Genomic DNA, 22,744 nt, shown 5'->3' with positions numbered 1-22,744 from the left:
ATGCAATCCCTTCAAGCCACCCAAGAAGGGCAGGGGTGACATTTCCAGGGAAGACAGGAGCTCTGGGCTCTGCTGCTGAAGGCAGGCCACAAGGTGCAGCAGCTTTGCACAGGGAGTAAAAGAACATGAATATATTCATCATACATACCAATTTATCAATGAAATTGTATGTCTGGAGTATGATACATGAGTCATTCATTATTTCTGCCCTCCAGCCAACCTAACTGGGTCCCACTTTTATCTGCTCAGTGCAGGCAGTAGAAGAGCTGGCACTACACTGTGTGCAAGCACACATATATACAGGAAAAAAGGAAAAAATTCCAGGGCAGAGGGTCTCCAGGAGAGCAGGGATCCTGCCCCTGTCAGGTGCACTGCATGAGGTCCTCTAACACACACATTTCTAGGTCACTTTAAACTGGGGGGGAGCAGGGGACACCAACCTGGGGGGCACTCAAGGTATGGGCAGCCAGAAATACACCTGCAAAAGATGGGATTCAGATGCTCCCAGTAAGCATCTGGGCAGAAGCCTGAATGCCACAGCATCATTTTAGATTTTAACAGCAGCAGCAACGATCAGACAGAAAAATTTGGGCTGCTGGCAGCGCTGGTGCTGCTTCCCTCCAGTGAGCACGTTTAGCCGCGGTCACACACAGCCCCAGAGCCCGTGCTGTGCAGGCAGGAGCGGGCAGCGATTCTAGGGATGCAGAAATGGTGGTCTGGAAGGAGAAGCCCCACGGCGGAGGCAGGAGCAGCGGGAAGGGGAGGGCTCGCTGGTGTCATTTCGGGGTTGGTCCGGGATGATGTCATAGCACTGAGCAAGTGCCATGGCCAAACCGTGGGCACTTTCTAACGCTGCCCGTCCATCTGACCTCTAATACCAGCGGGCTGAAATATTGAACGGGACATTCCTTTTCCCTGCGAAGGGCCATTTTTCACCGCTTTCCCTGGAAAAGGCTGCTCGCAGCCCGGGTGGATGCGGGGTGGGGGAGGCGGCACACAACTAACTCTTCCGGCACACACCCCTTTCTCTACTACAAAGGCATCCACAGCAATCACATTTGCAATAGTACAAATCTGGATGGATTCATCCCATCCCCCTCCCCTTTGTAAGCCCACAGCCCGCTGCAAGCCCTCTCTCTGTCTCTCCCTTATCGCAGCCCAGCAATCCTTCCCAAGGATCCGGCTGCAAAATGCAGTCACGGTACAGTTGCTTGAAATAAATGAATGAATGAAATAATAATAAAAAAAAAAACACCAACAAAAAAAACCCAGGCAGCAGCTCAGGGCGGGCAGCAGCGATCTTATTGTTCCCAAACCCATCTGCATCTGCATCTCCACGGCGTTCCAGCAGCTCTCACACACCTCACACACTCTTTATGCACATGCAGATAAATATATTAACAAAAGGGACAGGTGGGAAATGGAGTGGAGGTGGGGGGGAATGAGATGGTATTAACTTCAACCAGAAAGGTGGGCTAATCTCACACTAGAAACGCACCGAGAAATTAAATATATTTCACATTTACATCTCTCTCTCTCACACACACACACAGAGGTAGAACCTCTTTCAGTGCAATATCCAGTTGCTATGCCAACAGCACCAACAGCAGGGGCGGCGATGGCAGCGAGGGGCTGCAGGGTGGGGTGGGATGGGGTGGGGTGGGATGGGGGCTCTTACCAAAGATGCTGATTTGATTGTGGCAAAGCGCTCTCGGTTCCGGTAGTGGAGGGCCTGATTCTGCACTGACTGGGTAGGCCGCACCTCAGGCCTGCGATCCCTGTGGCCCACCTCATCCCTTATAAATACATGATCCTGCAGAAATGGATAAAAACAAGGAGAAAGTCCGGCTGTGCTCTTCCCGCGGCGGCTGCCTCTCTCTCACCCCTCTGTCTGCACAAGCGCGGCTGTAGGAGAGGCATAGTTCAGCTCTCTGCTTAGCCCCGGCAGCTCCCACCGTACAAAATGAATAAGCAACACATTGCAGCTCGGCTCGGCGCGTCAGCTGATCGCTAGCAGGATGCCTCCGAATCCCTGGATCGGGCTGCCTTTTTTTTTTTTTTTTTTTTAATCTCCTTTTTTTTTTTTTTAACCTCCAGTATTACATATGTGCCAGAAAAAAGCCAGCCGGGAGCAAGAAGCAGAGCAGGGCGATCGGAGTCCTCGGGAAGGTCGGGTTCAAGCACTGCAAGCCAGCGATGCCGGTGAAAACGTGATTCCCATGTCTAGGCACGGAGATCCTGTTCCCTTCTAACACCACAGCAACATCCTGCCTCATTCCCTTCGCCGAGCCGTGTGTCCTCGATAGGGTTTCTTTGTCCCTCGTTTGCTATCTGCTGTGGGGGACGAGCATCCTGGCTAAATCCACGGCAGGCTGGAGAGGACCAGGAAAACCTCCGTGACCACTCAGGGATCCTGCTTTCCAGTCATGATCCTGCACAGTTCTAGCACTTTCTCTCCACAGCCCACAAAGGATTTTTTTTTTTTTTTTTTTCTTTTTAAAGCAACAGCTCCCAGGTTTTAGCAGGAATGGTTCCCGGTGCAGCTTCCCCCCTGCTCCTTGGCAAGGCTTCACCAGGAGCGGCTGTGCCCTTCCCAAATGGCACAGGCAAATTTGGGAGTGGAACAAAGCTCCAGGAAAAACCCTCCTCACAAAGGCCAGCAAAAAAAAAAAAAACCCAACACCACCACAATTTTCCCAATGGGAATGGCGACTGCCAAAGTCAGCACACCTGCAGGCTGCACCGTGGGGATGGAGCAGCCTTTGGACACCCGGCACACCCTGTGGGGCCACACTGGCACCCACCGGTGGCATGACTCCCATCCTCAACCTCCAGCTCCTAAAGCCTCACAGGAAGACAGATGCTTCCTGAATTCAATCAAGTTTCCAGTTCTTTGGGGTGCAAAATAAAGGCTGCCAGTGCCTAGGAAGCCCTTGCAGGGAAGAGCTGCCTCCATGAGCAGGAGCAGCTCTGGCACCTTGCCATGCCCCAGTGGACACCAGGAAGGTCAGAGAGCCCCACAGGGAGAGAGCAGCCACCATGGAAAGGTGTCTCCATCAGGACACTGCTGTCATCCCCATGCTCCTTTCCCACCCCACAGACACCTGGTTTTTCCCTCTGCTGGCCTCAATTTCCAGCTGCTTCTCACCCACAGCCACCTGCACTCAGCCCTTTTCAATAGGATTGTGGAAATGAGTTCAAGCAAAAGCCAATTAGGTACAGAAATGATGATATTAAGAACTGAACACCACATTGATTGAAAGTGCTTTAACCCCCACACCTTTCCTTATCCTTCCTTTTGAGCATTCCTAGTCCATGCTCACCTTTTCCTTGCCTTTGCACAATGCCCAAGGCCACCACAGAGCCAAGTCTCCTCCACACCCACACAAGGGACACAGAATGAGCCAAAACAGCTAAAAAGGACAGTCCTCCACAGAGATATGGAGAGTCACAAAAAGTTGCAGTTTCATTTTATATTGGACAACCTTATACTGGGCATTTGTGGCACTGTCTGACAGGAAAGGCAGTGACACCATGAGAGAAATCACTGAAAGTTGGGCTGATCTCAGACTTCCAACTTGTGCACGTTGGTGCTGTGGGCAGAGCTCTTGGACTTGCCCACATTCCTGAGAAAGGCACATCTGAGGCTCTAGAACAGCCATCCCCAGAAGATCCTGATTAAACATTTAAACAGCATCACTCCGTTTAATCTCTCAGCCTCACCAGAGGGATCCCAAACCCTGTAGTGAAGATCTACCCCAAACTCACCCCCCTGAACCACAGAGGAAACAGCAGCACACAGGAGCCACCTGTGCTGTACTCCAGCCATGAAGTGAAGGTGGGGACAGGACAAATGTCACCCCTGGTCACACATCTGTGTGACCTGCAGCAGCACTTGTGAGTGCACAGCGTTCCCAATCCCTGCTAAGCCATTTCCCAACCCCTGGATCATCCTCCTTCTCTCCATTACATTGGTATGGCAAATATTAAATCCAGAGAAGCTGCAAATCACTGAAAAAGAACCCCCAACTTTTTAAGTGGGCATTCAGACTTTCCAGAATGCTCCAAAACACCACCTAAAATAACAAGTTTAAGTTGCAATTGCTTTTTCTGCTGGAAAATTAATATGTGATTTACTTTTTGTTATCCAAGAGGTGGATTTTTAGAAGGCAGAGTGTCACCCTGGCCTTGTTTTATGGGATCTCTGGTTACCTCAGTGCACAGGAGAAGCTCAGAGCAGAATTAAATTGCCCTTCAGGAATGTGAATTAACCACATTCTGCATTTCAAACTCAGTTGGGCAAGGAATGGGAAAATTCCTTTGCAACTGAGCAAGCCAAAAGACCAATTTCAAGGGGACAAAAAAAGTCAGCTGGTAAGAGAAATAAATCTATGAGTAGCCACATCTCCACCAGCCTTCCTCAAATGAGGTGACTGATGGCAAAGACAAACATCTCCCTACAAACCCAGCAAAATATAATTCTGCTACTTTTATTTTAAAATAGAATTCTTCTTCTCCCAAAAACTTGCTAAGAGACACTGCAGTTGTAACTGTTGGCACAGATAAGGAAATTTTGTTTCCAACTTTTAGCTTCAGATGTGTGGGAAATAAAGCCACAAAACTGGCACCTCAGCAGAAGGCAGCCAATAAAAAAAATCTGACTGAAGGCATCCCAGAAACTCAACAAGTTTGGGTCAGGGTACCTCTCAGCCCCAGATCTGCATTTCCAACCCTGGTTTGCTTTTAAAGTAATGCATCTTCTATATACATTTAATTTTCCACCTGTTTTCTGTGGTTTTTTTGCAATAACTACCTTAAGGATGCAACTTTAGGCATGCTCAGCTCACAACTCACTCATTAAAATCCTTTTATTCGGGGCCAACGATCCAGAATCTTCAACTTCCTACTCAAGGAATAATTTGTTCTTCTGACTGTATCATCCACATAAACAGCTTTCAGGTTGATCAAAACAAAGGAGGGGATTTGGCTGGGACATTGCCAGGACAAAACCTTTCTCAAATATCCCCACAGCATTACCTGAGCAGAGCTGGTGGAGTTTCCAGGGGTGCTCCCAGCTGGATCTGAGTGGCTGCTCCTGGTGAACTTCTGAGCACCTCACAGTGAGTTTGTGCCAAACCACGAGCTCAAAATCCAGCACACAGTGGATTTTGCTCCGAGTCTCACCCCAGCTCTAGCACACACTCTCTTTTCATCCTTCTCCTCACTGAATAAAAGCCTTTACCATCCTGCCCAAACCAAAGCTGGGACACCTCCACCTTCTCCTCAGGAGGAACATTCCCTTTCACACTATTTTTTTTTTTTTTGCTATGCACACCAAATAAAAGCTCCAGAGACAAAGGAGGACTCATTAACTGCAAGGGCTGCCAGTCTCCTACACAAACAGGAAAGGCAATTTCCAAGCCCCACTAAATTCCATGGAATTGCAGCAATTCCCTGCTTTCTAAGAATTTTAAAGAGCAAGGAAAACAACAGAGTGGCACCATTTGTCTTAATACACTGCTTTAAGTGCCTCAGTAATCAACAGGGAGGTTTAAGCTCTCCCCATGCACAAAATTCCCCACAAATGCTGAAATAATTTGGAGCAGCAACAGGAGATGTGCACAGGTTAATTTACAGGATCTGGGAAGTCACTCAAGTTGCAGCAGTATTTTATTATTACAAACATAGGGTGAGAATTTGTGATGATCAACTACGAAGATCCTCTTTTCCATCTTTTTGTTATAAATCAGATCTTAACCACAAGTTTTCCATTTTATTGACATTTTACTGCCCAAGTTTCAGAAAGCACTGATGATTTTAAAACTGGAGCAAGAAACAGCAACAGCCGAGTACTGCAGCTGAAAAAAACCCAATATTGTACTGGCTTTTTGTTTAGATTAAAAGATTACAACACCTTATTATTATAGTTTTGCAGAAATAAAAAATAATAAATTCATTGAGGACAATGAAATAATATTTCTGGGAAGCCACCTGTGCCAACACTGCCATTTACCAGCAGCTGAACTAAACAGATGACAAAACATCTCTGATGCACCAGCTGATGCCTATACTCACTTCATTGTCTTACTCTGGGAGCCAAAAATCTTTATCCTAATTTTTAAGATGAATTAACTGATATTTATCTGACTTTCAAATCTGGTTTATGTGTCTTTGAAGCACAGTGTATTTGGATTTTACTCCCTGCCCCATTTTGTCATTTTTTGGGGCTCTCAGACACAATTGGGTTTGTATCAGAGCTGTCACTTACTCCTCAGCTCTCAACCTGTGCAGCTGAACAACTCCTAAAGGGAGATGGATGTGACAATGTGTATCCACAGGTAAGATGACCCTTGCATGGAGTAGCAGAGTTATTTAATTCAGAAACGAGTTCTTACACTGGACATACTGAGATGGACATGGAGGAGCTCACCAACCTGAAAAAGGGCAAGGAAAACTTCCTCATCCAAGCCAGACATCTGAATTTCCTGAAAAGAATATGCTGGTGATTGAGGTGTCCTCCCGAGGGAGCAGGGTTTGATCCCAAGGATGGGCTTCCTGCCTGAGTAGCTCACTGATTGCCATTTTTTTTCCTCACAGGAGTTCAGGACACAGCTATAAATTGAATAACACTAAAAGCTCCACATTCAATTATGGCTTGTTATTATTTTCAATATTTTATTCCTGTCTGGTGATTTTTCTTCCAGCCTAACAGTTGTCCTCTGACAGGTGGGAGTCACCTTTGTTCTAAGCACAAGCTGAAAACCATGGAGCTCTGCTGTGCCGTGGAAGGGGTTGTTTTCCACAGAGGATTCATCCCAAGTGCAGCAAACCCCAAGCACCTTGGCTGCCATGAACTAGCATAGCCAGTGACAATTAACCAGATCAGAACAGGTCATTTCACTTACCCCGTGACCACAAAACATTTTTGGAAGTTACAGCCAACTAGCAGCTGTTAAAAAAACAGAAAGAAAATGAGTTGTTTACAAGTGCTTTTACTCCATCAGCCTCTTCCCTAAGCCTCTGCCTCAGGGGAGGTCACAGGAGAGATGCCAGGAGGCTTCTCCCAGCCAGCAGCACTCAGGGATGGGCTGCTCCTGCTCCTGCTTTCCTCCAGGCCACCCCAGCCTGGCTGTCCACAGCAGGCAGCAGCTGCCAGCACTGGGAACTGCAGCAACACCACCACAGACTCCTCCACCTACATTTTCCTTGCATGTGACATTCTGGGGCTGTGGCCCAAAATACCAACAGGCCTCTGACTTTTTAGAGCTTTGAGCCATAGAAAATGTCAGCACTCCGAGCCATTCTGCCTTCTTGGACCCTTTCCACAAGCTGGAGGTTGTTCATTAACACATTTGTGGAACACCACAATTTTATACAACACTTGACTTCACCCATGTCAAAACCATCTCGTATGTGACCCTGTACCCACAAAATGCTGCTTATGTTCATCAATATTTTATTTTTGGCCTTTAAAGGCTGATTAAATATGAAACAAGAGCTTAAATTAAACTTGAACCCCAGGTTATTCCCACTGTATTTGTGAGGGGCTCCAGAGTGATACCCAAAACTCAGCTTCATCCCAGTTTCCAGAAATGCAATTAAAGCACAAAGACAAACTGAAATCTTGGCAGAACTAGGAACTTTACCTTTAAAATAAAGTGGATGTATATGGACATAAACCCCCCTGAAATGTCCAGCTCCAGTTTTAGTCTCTTCACATGTATTAGTACACACATGAAGTAGTTTTCCATTTAAAATTGCAAAGTAACAGAGAATAAAAAAATTGGGTATTAAATTAAAACAATACATTTGCAGACTGGAATACGTCCTGCTATGCAGAGTCCAAATCTGCTTTATGAATAACATACAGCAGAAGGGAACATTTTCCAATGGAGAAGGAATCTACTCCAAGGATCAGCAGTCCTAGCCAATCATTAACTGTTTTGGGAAGACCATCAGTGCAGACATGGGCTTTCTGCTCCCAAAATTACCCTAAAACACCTGTGTTAACTGATCTAGAGGTGATTTCTTTTATAATACTTCAGTTACAAGTGTGCAAGATGCCCTGGTTTTTTTTCAAACCAGATAAAAACTTCCATGTGGTGTCCTGTTTGTGCATCCCACACACAAGTCTAGGAGGACTGAATTTACAGCATCAGAAATCCTGTATTTATACCTTACAGGTGTCATATAACCATTATAAAACATAATATTAGTCTTAAAACAAGAAGGAACTCTACTCATTTCACAAATGCCATTTACGTCTGGTGGGAGCAGCTGATGTTTTGATTTTATCAAATGTAACAACTCTGAGCAGCGATTATAAACTATGAATTCTGTGCAAATCAGTCCCTCCAACTTCCACTTTAATGCACGAGTAAATATGGCTATGTAACAATGTGAAATTAAAGCTAACACACGTTCTGAAAGCCTACATAAAATAAGAAAGAGCTCCAATCATAACCACCCAGAACATCCATCAGTGGTGCTGCTCTTCATTCAGGACAGTTCCATGGGCTGGCATTTGGTACCTAACACCTTGTTTTCACCTTTCTGAACAAACTTCTCTAAAGATGCTGAAAAGTGTTTTTAGGAAAGAGGCAAACCCCTAAAACCTTTGCAACTTCTCTGCCAGTATCTTTAAATATGTAAGACCATGTTCTGTTGAAGACAAGATGTTTCAATAGCTCTTAATATTCAACGACACAAACCCTGCACTTCAGGAGGAAAAACTGCTTACAAATATTTAGTTACAACCAAGCCTTACTGTAACCTTACAAACAAGAAATTCATACTTTTCGTGCTGCTGTGGTGTTTTAGCTCCTCTGGCAAAAAGCAAATGTATACTTTGAAGTTCCTTGTAAATGAAACCAACACAACCAACCTACATTTTGCTGCCCACTAGCAAATGACACTGCTAAGGCCAAGCCAAAACTATTTTAGTAAGACAAACAGTGGAGATGAGATGTTGGCTTACAGCTAGACAACCTTAGCTTGATATCCAGACCTAGGAAAAGGAAAGGCATCAGATCACAGCATGCAGCAAAGGAGCAGGAAAGCATCGAGTGGGACTCGACTCCAAACGTACCTCGTGGGAAGGGTCCAAAGTTCTGCACACTTCCACTCCTCACAAGGGAAATCCAAGTGCAGGCAGGTTTAATCACACACTGTGCCTGGCAGAGGGTTAGCTTGGCTGCCAGGACCAAGACAGAGCACAAGACAGGCATTCCCAGGGAAACAAGGATGTCCCAAGCAGAGGGAGAGGTGCACATGCGGGGCTGGGCATGCGGGGAGCCCGGGTGACCCTGCCTAGGCACTGACAGCTCCTTGAGTAGCAACCTCTTTTCATGGACAGAGGTTCTTTAGATGCTCTTAAAGACAAAATCCCCACAGAACTTGACTCTGGCAAGCCCAGCAGCAGCTCCTGCTCTCAGCACAGAGCAGCAGGGCACACGTACCTTCTTGTGAACAACGGAGGAGGTGGAATTAATGGTGCTCTCGTCACTATGCATCATGACCAGCTCAGGGCTGCTCTCATCCAGGACCTCCTGCATGCTGCTCACACTGCTGCTCTGGCTGCCTGTGCTCACAGACATGCTGGGGATGGAATGGTTGCTGCCCAGACTGTCCATCTTCCTACTCAGGTTTGATCCATGCTCACTGTCCTATAAAACAAGGGGCATCAGTTACAGATCCTGCAGGAGATCACCTGCCCAGCACGTGCCTGCAACGCCCAGAGTTTGTTTTAAAGGTGACTCTGCAGACTTCAAGGGTCTTTGGGCATTATTTTGCCAACTGCTCATCTCAAAGGGCTGTTTGGGTTCTGGAATGCTCCGTATCAGGCAGGCAGCTTCTGCCTTTTCTCCTGCAATCTGATTACATCAGGTTTCAAGCCAGTTTTTCTCCACATATCCTTAAGTCTGGGCATGGCTCTTGGCTTGATAGGACATATCCAGGAATACTGGATGGCTGGTGGAAGGAGCCCCATAATTAAGAGTAATTATCCAAGTTTGAATTAAAACAATGCTTCAAGTCAGGCTCTGCTATAATACACTTCCTGAATCAGAAAATATTTAAGACAATTAATCCATTTATTATTTGATATATTCTACATGGTGTAGAGGTTTTAACCTCCATGTCCCAAGCAGTCAGCAACTTGATTTTATCAAGCTAGAAACCCCTTGAACCTTGTTTTTACAGCCAAGATAAAGATGAGTGAAGACTTTTAGCAGCTGACTCAGACCAGCCTGCATTATTATAGGGGTTAAAACTTGGATATACATAAATTAAGATTCCTCATATAAGAGGTATTTTTGATTCTACAGACAAATATCAGGAGTTAGCAGCCTTTTCTCTTCTTCCATACCCATAGGCATACAGTAATGCCAGAGTATGCATTTATTCTGGACTGATTTAGAGAATTTATGGAGTCCTTTGTAATTAACTAGTAGCACCAAAGAGGCTCGTAAGGAGCTCACAGTGAGGACAGAGCTCTGAACATCCTTCAGCTCCTGGGGTGAAGCAGCCCTGACTCACTAAAATGAGCAGCCTGCTCTCAAACTGCATCCAGTTTGCCCTGACCTCTGAAGGGAGCTTGGGGAGAATTCCATTACAAATCAATTAATGGGGAACTCATTTTGTTGGAGACTGACGGAAAGATAAAATTGAGACTTGACAGATTTGCCTTTGATTGTGTGATTATTTTTTAAGCAATCAGCAGATCATTCAGAGCCTGTGTGAGAGCACTTAAAATCCAGAATAATACTATTTTACAGAGAATATAGGCACAGGGGAATGAAAATATTTTCAGGATGCTTATGTAGAGCTGCAGAAGAAATCACATAATGAAGGCTCTGAGGCTGTGTCACTGATGAATGTTTATGCAGGAAGGACAGAGATGAGATATGTAACCTTAGCCCTGGCTTCCTGACTTCAACTCTCACCTTCCTGGGAGGGCTCTGAGGAAAGCATTAGTAATATTTTGCACGTTAAAGATTGTTAAGGCTCATCTTCCACCTTAGAAAGCCCAGGGTAGAAGGAGGAAGTGCCTGGAGGCATTTCCAGCGGGGCAGGCAGTGCTGGGTCTGCCCTCCCTGCCCAGTTAGTGACACACACGAGCAGTGACACCTCCTGTGCTGGGACAGGGCTCAGGGGTCAGTGCAGAGCATGCTGTGCACATGCAGAGTGTCAGCCCTGCCCTCCCCGCAGGTACAACAGCTCCTCTCCCTGCTCTCTTCAGGAGTGGGGACAGGAGGAACAGAAGCCACACCTTGGAGCCAAATACCACCACGTGTTTCCTGCTGAGCTTGGAAGTGCTCAACAGCCAAGTGGGAAACCATTCCCTGGCACTCTGCTGACAGCCTGCCACATGTGGGGAGAGAAACTGGGAGTTGCAGTGCACAAATCTGACAATCCCCCAGTCCCCAGCTAAGCTCCAGGTCTGGAAGCTGGAGGGGACCTTCAATCACAGCAGTTGCTGCTCTTGCTCCTTTGGGGCATCTTCACAAAGTGCCAGTCCCCTCCTCCTGCAGCTCCACCCGAGACCCACGTGCCCATTTCTTCAACCAGTTTAGCTTTCAAGGAGCATTTGACACCTCCAAATCTCAAACCCAAGCCCCTGAAGATCCTCTGAGCTTAGGCACCTCGCTGTGTGTTATTGCCTCACTCCACTGGAGCAAGGAACACAGACATCAATTTGTCTGTCACTGTTTTTCATTGAGAAGCAGTCATGGATTTATTTATGCATTGTGCCTGCACCAAGCGATATTAATTTCCATCTAAGCTCATCAATTGAAAAATGACTGGTTTCCTTCTCTCAGCTACAGTTAGGGTCAATTATCATACACTGATTAAGTGGGTTGTTTATTACAAGATTTAAACTGAAGCTGCATTTTAGGTCTTTAACCTTTTTCTTCTTTAATGTTAAAGAATTTAAAAAAAATAAGTCTTACTAATTTGGTGAATTGCTTTTCAGCTCATGAGAGGCCAATTACTTTACAGTAAAGTTATGGTAATTGAAAAAATATTAACATTAATGGAGTTGTTTTGACTGTGCAGATGAGAAAGAAAAGCCTGGGCTGTCAAAGACCCTCCTCCACACAGGCTGGGAGCCACTTCTCACAGAGAATCTCCCTCAGAATGAGTTCCTTCCCTAAGGCTTCCAGAAGAAAGGGCAGCACTGGAAAAAATCCAAAGTTCCACATGTACAGTAATTGGCAGCTTTAACACCGAGCAAGGACTACTCTCACTCATTATCCTCTCCTGTCTCTCTGCTGATCCAGATGATATTCCAACAACATTTCTCACCTAGGCTGTGCCAGCCTAAGGACAGGAACATCTCCCTGGCCCTAAAACCACAGGTACGAGTGTGAATGGGGGGAGAAACCCCGAGTACCTCCTCCTCCTCCTGGGACTCGTTGAGGGGGCCGTTGCGTGTCTCCTGGAAGAGGATTTTCTTCATTTTGCGGTACTGCAGGTTGTCCAGCTCCCTCACTGCATCCTTGGTCCTCTGGATCAGGTCTAGCAGCACCCTGGGCGGTCGCTCCCGGCGGACAAAATCGTGCTGGGTTCAAGAGGAGATAAAACACCTCACTGCAGACTCGGGTTAAACCAGGGACAGACCCCTGAAGTGACACCTCCCATCCTGCAATTTATCTGTTCCTACTCAATAACTGCTAACACCCTTTCTCAAAGGCTCCAAACACACTGAGCTTGTGCTGGGGTCAGGTTTTCTGAGCTCTCCAGGCTACACAGATGATTTGTCTCTTCCTGAGTGGCTTCACTCAAAACACACAAGGTGACACTTCAAACCTTGGAGGCACAGGAATGAACAAAATGCATCCAGAACAAAGAAGAATCAACCTGCAAAGATTTATCCTGCATCCATCTATTCCAATTCCCACATAAAACCAGCAAGGAGACCACAAAGTTTATTTATACCTAAAGATTTTGTAGCCAGAGTTGAAATCAAATCAGGCTCTTGCCAACTCCTGCACAGGTTTTAAGTGCAGACTTAATAAATTCTTTAATGGTATTCAGGAATATGATTAAAGCCTCTTCTCTGATTTATCAGATACATTCTCCTGCACTGTACAGCTGGCAGTAGATATAAAACTCTCCAGCTTTCCCATTTAACCTTGGCTAAAGCAGACAACCTGAGTGTACACTTGGCAATACTTTAATGGGATCCCTACAGTTGGGTGTGTTGCTTAGTAGTTCCCAAGAGGAATGGCTTTAGGGCACAGACATCTTCTGCATGCTTGTAGAAAAACAGAAAAATAGTGAAAACAGAAAAATTGGCAATGGAAAAAAAAAAAAAGGGGTGAAATAGTGTTGTTCTCTACTGCACATTGCAAATGCCACAAGGGGCTTTTGTAAGAGCCTCCACCTGCAGGGAAATTCTCAGGAGGGTTCCCTCTGCCTGCTCGGCCTCCCAGCTCAGGGGTGAACTCACCCCTGGAGCTGGAGTGAGCAGCTCATGCAGCCCCAGCCCGCCCTAAAACAGGAGCCTTCAACAGGAGAGCTGAAAGGATGAGCTAACCATCTTTTAATGATTTGTAAATAAACAAGGAAAGCATCATGCCACAAGCTGATTTCTCGTTTTTAATTGAATTCAAACTGTTGTGCATTTGAGTTTTGCTCCTGGGGACAGTCAGTCATTTCAGTACCCAATTTTGCTTGTAGTGATGGTCTTTATTTTTGAATCAGAGCTAAAAGTTCTTAACATAATTTCACACAGAAACAAAATGAATCATTTCTGCTCCTCTATGCAGATAACCACCATTTATTTCTCTGTGAACAGTAACAATCTGCAGCTTATTTATGATTAGGAAAAAAGGAACCCATTTTTATCTCATTGTAGATCATTTTTAGAAAGCAGCAAAGCATTTGGAACCATGATCCTGAAACTAAATCCATTCTATGTGTGCACTCAAATATTAAAATGTGACCACATGAAAAGTGTAGGGCAGACAAAAATGTAAATAAAATATAAAAATAAACCACGAAATATACAGGATATCACACTCAGATCTCAGCTCTAATTGTTTGTACAGACTCCAACCTGAGTTACTCCTGAAATCACATCCTTCAATGAGCTCAGCCTGTTCCTAGAGAGCAGCAAGGCTGCCAATCCCCAGGAATGAATCATTCCAAAACTCACATCTTAAACCTATTAGCTGGTCAGGGTGCAACAAGTAGTACCAGGGAACAAAACACTGATTATTTGCCACAGCACAAACGTACCACAGGAAATAAAAATATATACCAGGTGCCAAAGGGAGCACAAACAGCTCCTTCATCATTTACCTGGAGAGGTCACTGGCACCAGCAGCCAGAGGGAGAGCAGGGCTAATAATCAACTTTAAAGAAAGGAAATACTTAAAAGAAAAGCCAAAGCCTGATGGAAAAGGGGCTGGAGAGGATTTCACATCCCCCTACCTTCTAATGGAAGGCTGCTCCTGAATTTCCCAAAAGCAAAGCCCTTGGAGCTGTGAACAGTTCCTCTATTTCCCAGGTAAACTGAACCCAAATGGCTTAAACTGGAACTGATTCATGATTCACTGACAAAACCTTGGCAAACTCTGCACACACCACTCCCAGGTCCCCCTCCTGCAGGCTCTGGGCAATTAGAGACCTGTAAAAACCCCTTCCAAAATGATCCAGTTATTTCCAAAACGAGTTTAATTAATTGGGTTCAGTATGGAAACCATTAAAGGGATTTAAACAACTTTTGGGTCTGGTGGTTCGATTAGGGGAGGAAGTCAGCCTTGGCCTATCCCCTTAATGCTATTTTTAACTGCTAAGTGTGATGTATGAATGGAGGGAAAAAAAACAAAACAAAACAAAAAAACCCAGAAAAAAACAGAGTGGATTTTTGTAAGGGCAAATATTTGTTCACCATTTTTACAATTATTTTGGTAGACAAACAGATTTCCCCACAGATTTCTGGAAAAGATTTGATAAATTACCCGTAACAAATCTGTTGATGATGGCCTTTCCTGAGGTATTTTCTGTAAGCAGTAATCAACAAATCCCCTAAAGGAGTCTGACCTGCAAAATCAAAAAATGAAAAAAAAAAAAAAGAAATAAAAAGAAAAAAAAATCTAAATTAAAAAAAGAAGCTCACAATTTGGAATATAATCAAACTTATCAGTGCAAAGCAAAAGAAAAATGTTGACTAATTTGTTCTTAGAACAAGGCAGAGGAAGTCACTGGGTTTTTGCAAATTCCCAGTTGATCTCATAAATTCTTTCCCAGTTAAAGGTTGTTGAAACAACATGGACACACAACTATCCCCAAGCACAAACTGAAAAACAAGTGAGAACTATGTGTACCAGTCACTATTTTTGATTTTACTTCAACTGCTTAAAAACAAGGGACTGTAGCATTATTGGGAACTCCAGAAATGCACTCACTGATCTCAGGGTGGTTACAGAGGGAACCCTGCCTCAATGCTCAGCCCAACACTTGAGGCTTTAATTGAAGTTTTAGCCCAGCTGGAAAGAAGGAAACTGTTTTTTTTTTGTGCCACTGGACTCAAAAGGAGCACAAAAGGCACCTTGGTGACTCCAGAGAGCAAACAGGGCACTGCGAACAAGTGCTTGCAGCCCAGAGCACCGATGTGGTGCTGTGTTCATCCACAGCTGTCTCTGCTCTGCCAACCCTGCACAGAACGTGGGGACCACGCTGCAGGCAGCAGAGCAAGCTCCTGGAACCTTGAAAAATGGGCAAAACAGAGAGGATGAAACAAGGAAACTGGAGTGGTATTGACACAGTGGTCAGCAGTGGAACAGTTGTGCTGCTCAAATACCCAGCAGAGAAATGGGGGGACTCCACACCTCACCAGGAGCTTTTGTTTCCAGACCCTGCCAAGCATCACCCAACAGCACCATTCCAGTCCTGGGTACAGGGAACCCACAGAATAACCAAGTGTTCTTGTAGCCAAGCTCAGATTCTGAACAAGCCTGCAGCACAGGGAGCATTCACTGCCCACAGAGCTCTGAGGGCTTCTGGAGTCCTCCACTGACAAAAATATCCAATTACCTCCACATTCTCCTCCTTTTCTCCACATTTCAGCTGCACAGCAATGCTAACAACTCTTCTGCCAACAGGGATCTATGGCAGCTGGAAACTTTGCTGATGCTGAGCCATGGCTGGTTTAACACATCTGAGAGTATGTTAATTCCTACAGCAGCTACACCTCACAATTAACACCTCCACACTTTTAGATTGTAGAACAGCCAGAGTAACAGAAAGTCAAAATTGGGCTAGCATACACAAGATTTGAGAACACCCACAAATCACTGTACTGCAGCCAACATGTTCATTGTCAGGCTTGAACTGTGCAGTGTCACAGGGCATTTTCAGTGAAATAAACAACAAAAATCAGCTGTTAATGGTTCTCTTACCATTCATTTGATTGTAATCTAGGGGAATCGTTCTGGGCTATGTGATATAAGGCACTCATTGCATTCATGTTGAAAAGTGGAGGCTTCCTTTCAGCTGGAAAGAGAAAAGAACAGAAAAGTGTGATAAGGCTGTCTGGAAAGAAAGGAGAAATGTATGGAAGTATGAGCAGGTATCACTGCTAAATCAATACTCAGTGCTGTTGTCATCACACTTAAGCCAATTATTTTAATATTCCAAGTTAGACCAGGACACCCATTCAAGGAAAGCTGCTGTTCACTTGGAGAGGGATGACAAAATCCAAAGAGAGCGGGATACAAATTATAAAGATTTGGAGTACATTTTACTTTAACTGCAACATCTCACACCCGATCTGCTGTGGCACAATCAGCTGAAGCTGAGTAAAACTAATCTTAGGCACAGTTCAGGACCAGGACATGCTGTATCAGTCCCTGCAGATCTTTGAGGCACTGCTGGAACATGTGGGTTACAGGAAAAAGTGGCTGCCCGCCTCGTTTGTCACTGCAAGTGGGACAGGTTACCCAACTCACTTGCCAGATGTGCCATGACCTCCTTTCCCTGAAACCCTTCCCAGCCCTTGCAGTCACAGAGCAGCTGCCCAGCAGCCCTGGTCTCTCAGGAGGGCAGAGCTCTCAGTGCTGGGGGAGGCTGGTTCTCCCCAGGGCTGGTGGTGCCAGGGTTTCCCAGCTCTTTCATGTTGAAAAACCACCACTTCTGCTTTTCCTTAATCACTACTGACTGCAGCTGCACGAGGAATTAAGATATCAGCATTCAAAGAAAGCCAAATGCTGCTCAACAAGAGATCTCCTCCCACTGCTGCCTGACCTCGTGCTCAGACAGGGAATCATGCAAAGGCAAAGTTCGATGTTTAAGGAAGTTTAATGCTTCTCAAAAGGGGGTATTTTTAAGGAAAGCAAATCATCATCTTTGAGGTTCCTGAGCAAAAAGGTCCACAGAAATTCTGGTACCAAGACTGTGTCTACATAGGGTTGCACAGTCTCTCCTGCTGCTGTGATTTACTCCTTGAGAGGCTGTGACACACCTGAACTCCGCACAAACAAAAATCATTGGCCATGCACAACAACAGAAGCCTGAAAATTCCAATTCTGGCATTCTTTATGTCAAAATACAGACTGTGTCAGCATGCTGGCACATGAAATACAGCCATGTTAGTTACTGGTTATCTACACCATCTCAGTTCTGGAGACAGCACTTCTGCACATCCCCCTCTTTGTTATCTCACACATTTCTGCTGATTAAACATTCATCAATGACATTTTCAGTGAACTCACCCACACAATAAGTTATTGGTGTACTGCTGGTAAGTAGAACCCATATCAACACTGATTTTTGAAGATAATCTACTCAGCACATGCAATGTCAATATTCAAACTTGAAACACACGCTTGGAGTCTACTCTGTGTACCTGCCATCACATCCACCTCTGCTCCAGGCTCTGTGGATGTGTATCTTTTGCCCTCTGAAGTGCAAACCCTTTTCTTCTCTTCCCATAAGGAACCTGTCCACGATGATTCATGGCACAAACTTTTCAGCTGGGACTGAAGATTTTTGTTTCAGAAAGTAGGGAAGTAAGAAGAATTGAAAATTAAATGTAGGTCCCTTCTGACACACAATCCTTAGGACACCAGCTCCCTTGCCACAACAGCTGGGACGACTTTCTCAGAGTGCACCTTGGAAAACACAGATGACAAACCCTGGATTCCTCTCACTCAAGAGCAAAATGCTCTGGCTCTCCAGGGAATAACTGAGCACACCAGACTAACATGAAAGCACAGTGCATTAGTGGCTTGCTCTTGATTTGCCAGCAGAAAAAGACTAAACTCAACTGTCAAGGTGCTCCAAGCCAGGCATTTTAAAGGGGAAAACTGATGAGGAGTAAGGATCGTCCCTATTTGCAGGAGTTGCTAACACACTGCAGAGTTAATCCCCCACCTCAGCTGGGTGTTCACTCACCTAACTCGATGCATGTGATCCCAAGAGACCAAACATCCACCTTGCCATCGTACTGCCCCTCGTCCATAGCAAGGATCACCTCTGGTGCCATCCTGCCAAGCACAGAGCAGAGGCTGTGTTAGGGGACACACGGGGACACTCCTGAGCTCTATGACTCTCCAGGGACACTCCAGGAACACCAGCTGAGGTGGCTCCATCCCCCTGAGCAAAGCCACAGACCAGGAGAGACAGCAGGGAGCTGAGGAAGTGCGCTGGAATGGAACAAGCACTGACCACAGCAGCAACGTGTCAGAGGAGGGGGAAAAGCAAAAGGGGAAAGGGAGAGAGAAAAGAATGGGGAAAGGGAGAGAGAAAAGAATGGGGAAAGGGAGAGAGAAAAGAATGGGGAAAGGGAGAGAGAAAAGAATGGGGAAAGGGAGAGAGAAAAGAATGGGGAAAGGGAGAGAGAAAAGAATGGGGAAAGGGAGAGAGAAAAGAATGGGGAAAGGGAGAGAGAAAAGAATGGGGAAAGGGAGAGAGAAAAGAATGGGGAAAGGGAGAGAGAAAAGAATGGGGAAAGGGAGAGAGAAAAGAATGGGGAAGGGGGGAGAAAAGAATGGGGAAGGGGGGAGAAGAGAAAGCCCTAGAGGCACCCCTTGCACCCTCCCCCAGGCTTCCCCTTGGCACACCAGGAGCATTTCCAGGAGACAAAAGCAGCCTGTGGGTGCAGCTATGCATGGAACAGGGAAATTTGGAACAGCAGGGGACTTGGTCCAGGATAAGGGGATGAAGTGGGGACAGAGAAGCAGCGGGCCCAGCCTCTTAAATAGTATTCTTCAAAAAAAAAGGCTTCCTGCCAAACGGCCTCATTGCAAGGCTGGGCCATGGTGACCTCCCAGCACTGCCTGGGGCCTCTGCCACAAAATCAGTGGAGCGTGGAGCTGTGCTGGTCCTCAGTGCTGGGAGTGCCAAGGAACTCGGGTGACCCTTCAGCAGTTCCTTCAAAATAGGGCTGAAGTAGCTGTGTGACTTCCAGTCAGACTAACAGGACCCCCTTTCTCCATGAATGTCTCAATCCCATCACCTGTGGCAGCTGTGAGGTATTTTTAAGCCAAGGGCATTGCAGGAATGGAGCCATTTCCAAGCACTGCACAGCCTAAACCTCTCCTTATAGACCCTGAGCAAGGACACACTTCCTGAAGATGAAGATCTGGACACAGGGATGCCAGGAAAACTCCTTGGCCAATGAAGATTTTTATCCAGATATATTTTATTGTGAAGCACTGGAAAGGGAAGAGAGCAGTTTTACAAAGGACTAAAGCACTGCAGGCTTCACTCACCAGTAAGGCGTTCCCACAAAAGAGTTGGCAGGGGAAACTATAGATGCAGACCCAAAATCAGCGAGTTTCACCTGACCTGGTTCTGTTAGAAGAATATTTCCAGCTTTAATATCCCTTTAACAGAGAAAAAAAAAAGAGGAAAAAAAAAAAAAGTAATTCAGCATGATGCAAACTCTGGTGAGACGCTTTTGTCTGCAATTTGTAATGCTGGGAGAGAGACACAGAGAGGAATTCATGTTTCAGCCCAGAGTAACTTCTATTTCCCCATTCCCTGGACTGCACTGCTTCAGAATCAATACTATGGAATATTTCATCCACAAGTGCTACATCCTGACACTTCTGCTGCAGGACAAGTGCTGAAGCTTGCGTGTGCAAGAATGAACGCCTCAAAAGTACAAGAGACACAGCACAGGCTGTCCCCTTTGCTGTCATCTCCACTGCCACCTTCCTTGTCCAACAGCCAAAGGGATGGAGCACCTCTCCCACAGGGAAAGGCTGAGAGAACTGGAATTGTTTAGCCTGGAAAAAAGAAGGCTCCAGGGTGACCTAATTGTGGCTTTCCAGTACCTGAAGGGAGCCTACAAGAAAGATGGAGAGGGATTTATTCCCTATTTACAAGGAATGGAGGAACAGGACACAGGGATTGGCTTCCCACTGACAGAGAGCAGGGTTAGATGGGAAATTAGGAAGGAATCCTTCCCTGCAAGGGTAATGAGGCCTTGGCACAGGGTGCTCAGAGAAGCTGTGGCTGTCCCTGGATCCCTGGAAGTGTCCAGGGCCAGGCTGGACAAGGCTTGGAGCCAGCAGGAATAGTGAAAGGTGTCCCTGCCATGGCACTGGATGAACTTTAAAGTCCCTTCCAAATCAAACCATGCTGTGATTCTATACCACGGCTCAACAGCCACATCAGGTACCAGCAACACATCTGCCAGCCTTGTGCCTGCAATTAACTAATTAAAAAACCAAGAATTCCCTCCTTTTCCACCCCCAGCACCACATCAGGTATCAGCAATACATCTGCCAGCCTTGTGCCTGCAATTAACTAATTAGAAAACCAAGAATTCCCTCCTTTTCCACCCCCAGCGCCACGCGCCATCAGCCGCGCGGGGCACGCAGTACCGCTCCCTCGCCACCAGGTGGCGCCCACGCGCCAGGTCCCAAAATCGGGTCCCCAACCCCAAAATCGCATCCCTAAACCCCAAAATCGCACCCCCAAACCCCAAAACCCTGCCCCTTCTCCCTGAGCCGCGCCGTTCCCGCAGGAAGAGGCAGCAGCCCGGCGCCGCTCCCCGCCCAGCCCGGCTCTCCCTGCTGCCTGTCCTGCTCTGCCGGGGCAGCCACAAAAGCAGGGATGGATGTGTCGCTGCTCCTCGGTCCTGGGAGAGCAGATTGAGATTCCCACCTCAGCAGGGAGAAACTGGAATTTCACCCTTTGGATGAAATGCAGGTCACAGAAGCACAGGGTAGATGGGGTTGGAAGGGACCTCTGGAGATCACCAAGTGCAGCCCCGCTGGAGCAGGTGACACAGGAACATGACCAGGTGGGTTTGGAATATCTCCAGAGAGGGAAAATCCACACCCTCCCTGGGCAGCTCTTCCAGGGCTCTGCCATCTTCCATGGATTTCTCTTCAGGTATTTTTATCCTTGACTTACACTTCCATCACCTAATTGTGATTCCATCACACCTCTGTGACCCCCTCGCTACCAGAAACCAGGCTTTGCAAAATCAATACAGTTTTACTTAATCACTTTAAATATGAAAAATTATCTAGTCTTAGAAATAGTCTAGCTCAGCGAACTCCAATTTATTTGGCACATTTAGGGTGATACTCTTCTATCAGTGTTTAGTGCAGTATTCCTGAGTAGCCTTTGTTGCCAGGGCCTGCACGGAACAACTGCCAACAAGGCAGAGAATATGTTGGTAGAGTAACTTTTTCCAAAGTTGGCAGAAAAACTTTCTAAGCAGCTTTGAGACTGCAGGGAGCAGCAGATGGAAGGGCAGCAGCTCCAGCCTCACCTGTGGATCCTACAGTGGGAGTGCAGGTAGGCCAGCCCCTGCAAGGCACCGTGGGTGATGGCAGCAATCTCCACTTCTTGGAGTGGTTTCTTGTGAACTACAGGGGGAAAATCAAGAAAATAAAACAAATCAGAAGAAAATAAATGGGATATTTTCCTGAGAAAGTGTTTTTTAAAAAAAGGAATCCCACCAATCTGCTACGAAGAGAAATTAGGGAAGAATTTTTCCTTGTGAGGGCTTTAAGGTCCCTCCCAACCCAAACTGTGATCCTGTGATCTTGGTCCCCGAGGAACATTAATTTTTGTAAACTTTGGCTTTGATTCTCTATTTTGACTTAGATTCCCCTATTTCTTTGCAGGAGCTCTTCCAGTGTCGAGATCACATCAACCTCCTGTTCAAAAACCCATCTCTAATTATTCCTTCACACTGCAAGGCAAGGACAAAGGTGATCTCTGCAGGATTTTATTACGGATATGCCAAACCCAGGCAGCCTAAAAAGGCACAGATTACAGGAACATACCCGTACACTTTTAAACCTTCATTTGACAGAATTAAAATGTGCATGCCAACTATCTGTAGCACTGGGAAAGCCTCAAATTGTTCCTAGGGAATGGAGCAGGACAGACAGAGCACCTGCACCATCTGCAAAACCCCACTCTGTGAGGAAAGAGCCTCCCATCAAACTCAGGCTGGGGCACTGGCAAAAAGAAAATCCAAGATATATCAAACTTACCTTCTAGCAAATCAGAAGCTGATCCTAAACAGTACTCCATAACCAACTGCAAAAAAAAGAGAACATCATGCCTTCAAGTATCTCTGGAAGCATTTTGAAATTAGGAAACATCTTTACATTCCAGATTTAAATCACATGGTGGCTTTAACACCCTGATTAAGGAAAATAAAAAAGTCAAGTAGTAGGTTTGGTTAGCTTTCCATCCAAAGATGCAAAATTTGACTTTATTAGTTGTGTTCAGCACAACCCCAAAGGTATTTCAGAGCCTGTGC

The 22,744-nt window shown here is 45.9% G+C and overlaps 1 protein-coding gene across 7 annotated transcripts in view; it reads right to left on the bottom strand.

The window, feature by feature from the left end:
- Positions 1-22,744, bottom strand: part of TAOK3 (TAO kinase 3) — a 76,919-nt gene that overhangs the window by 15,397 nt on the left and 38,778 nt on the right. For 5 of the 7 annotated variants that reach the window (XM_077787153.2, XM_021549939.4, XM_085593069.1 and 2 more), the window contains 9 exons: positions 22,473-22,518; positions 21,740-21,836; positions 19,722-19,835; positions 18,403-18,494; positions 16,410-16,503; positions 14,970-15,051; positions 12,395-12,562; positions 9,459-9,665; positions 1,679-1,813 (listed from right to left, as the gene is read on the bottom strand). In XM_077787153.2, the coding sequence (XP_077643279.1) occupies positions 1,679-1,813; positions 9,459-9,665; positions 12,395-12,562; positions 14,970-15,051; positions 16,410-16,503; positions 18,403-18,494; positions 19,722-19,835; positions 21,740-21,836; positions 22,473-22,518 (1,035 nt within the window). The remainder of the gene's footprint in view (positions 1-1,678; positions 1,814-9,458; positions 9,666-12,394; positions 12,563-14,969; positions 15,052-16,409; positions 16,504-18,402; positions 18,495-19,721; positions 19,836-21,739; positions 21,837-22,472; positions 22,519-22,744) is intronic. The other 2 variants (XM_085593072.1, XM_085593073.1) reach the window with 1 other exon arrangement.

Source organism: Lonchura striata, chromosome 15 (genome assembly GCF_050655825.1).
Source record: "Lonchura striata isolate lonStrDom1 chromosome 15, ASM5065582v1, whole genome shotgun sequence".
Classification (NCBI taxonomy): Eukaryota; Metazoa; Chordata; class Aves; order Passeriformes; family Estrildidae; genus Lonchura; species Lonchura striata.
This window is presented reverse-complemented; position numbering and strand designations above follow the sequence as displayed.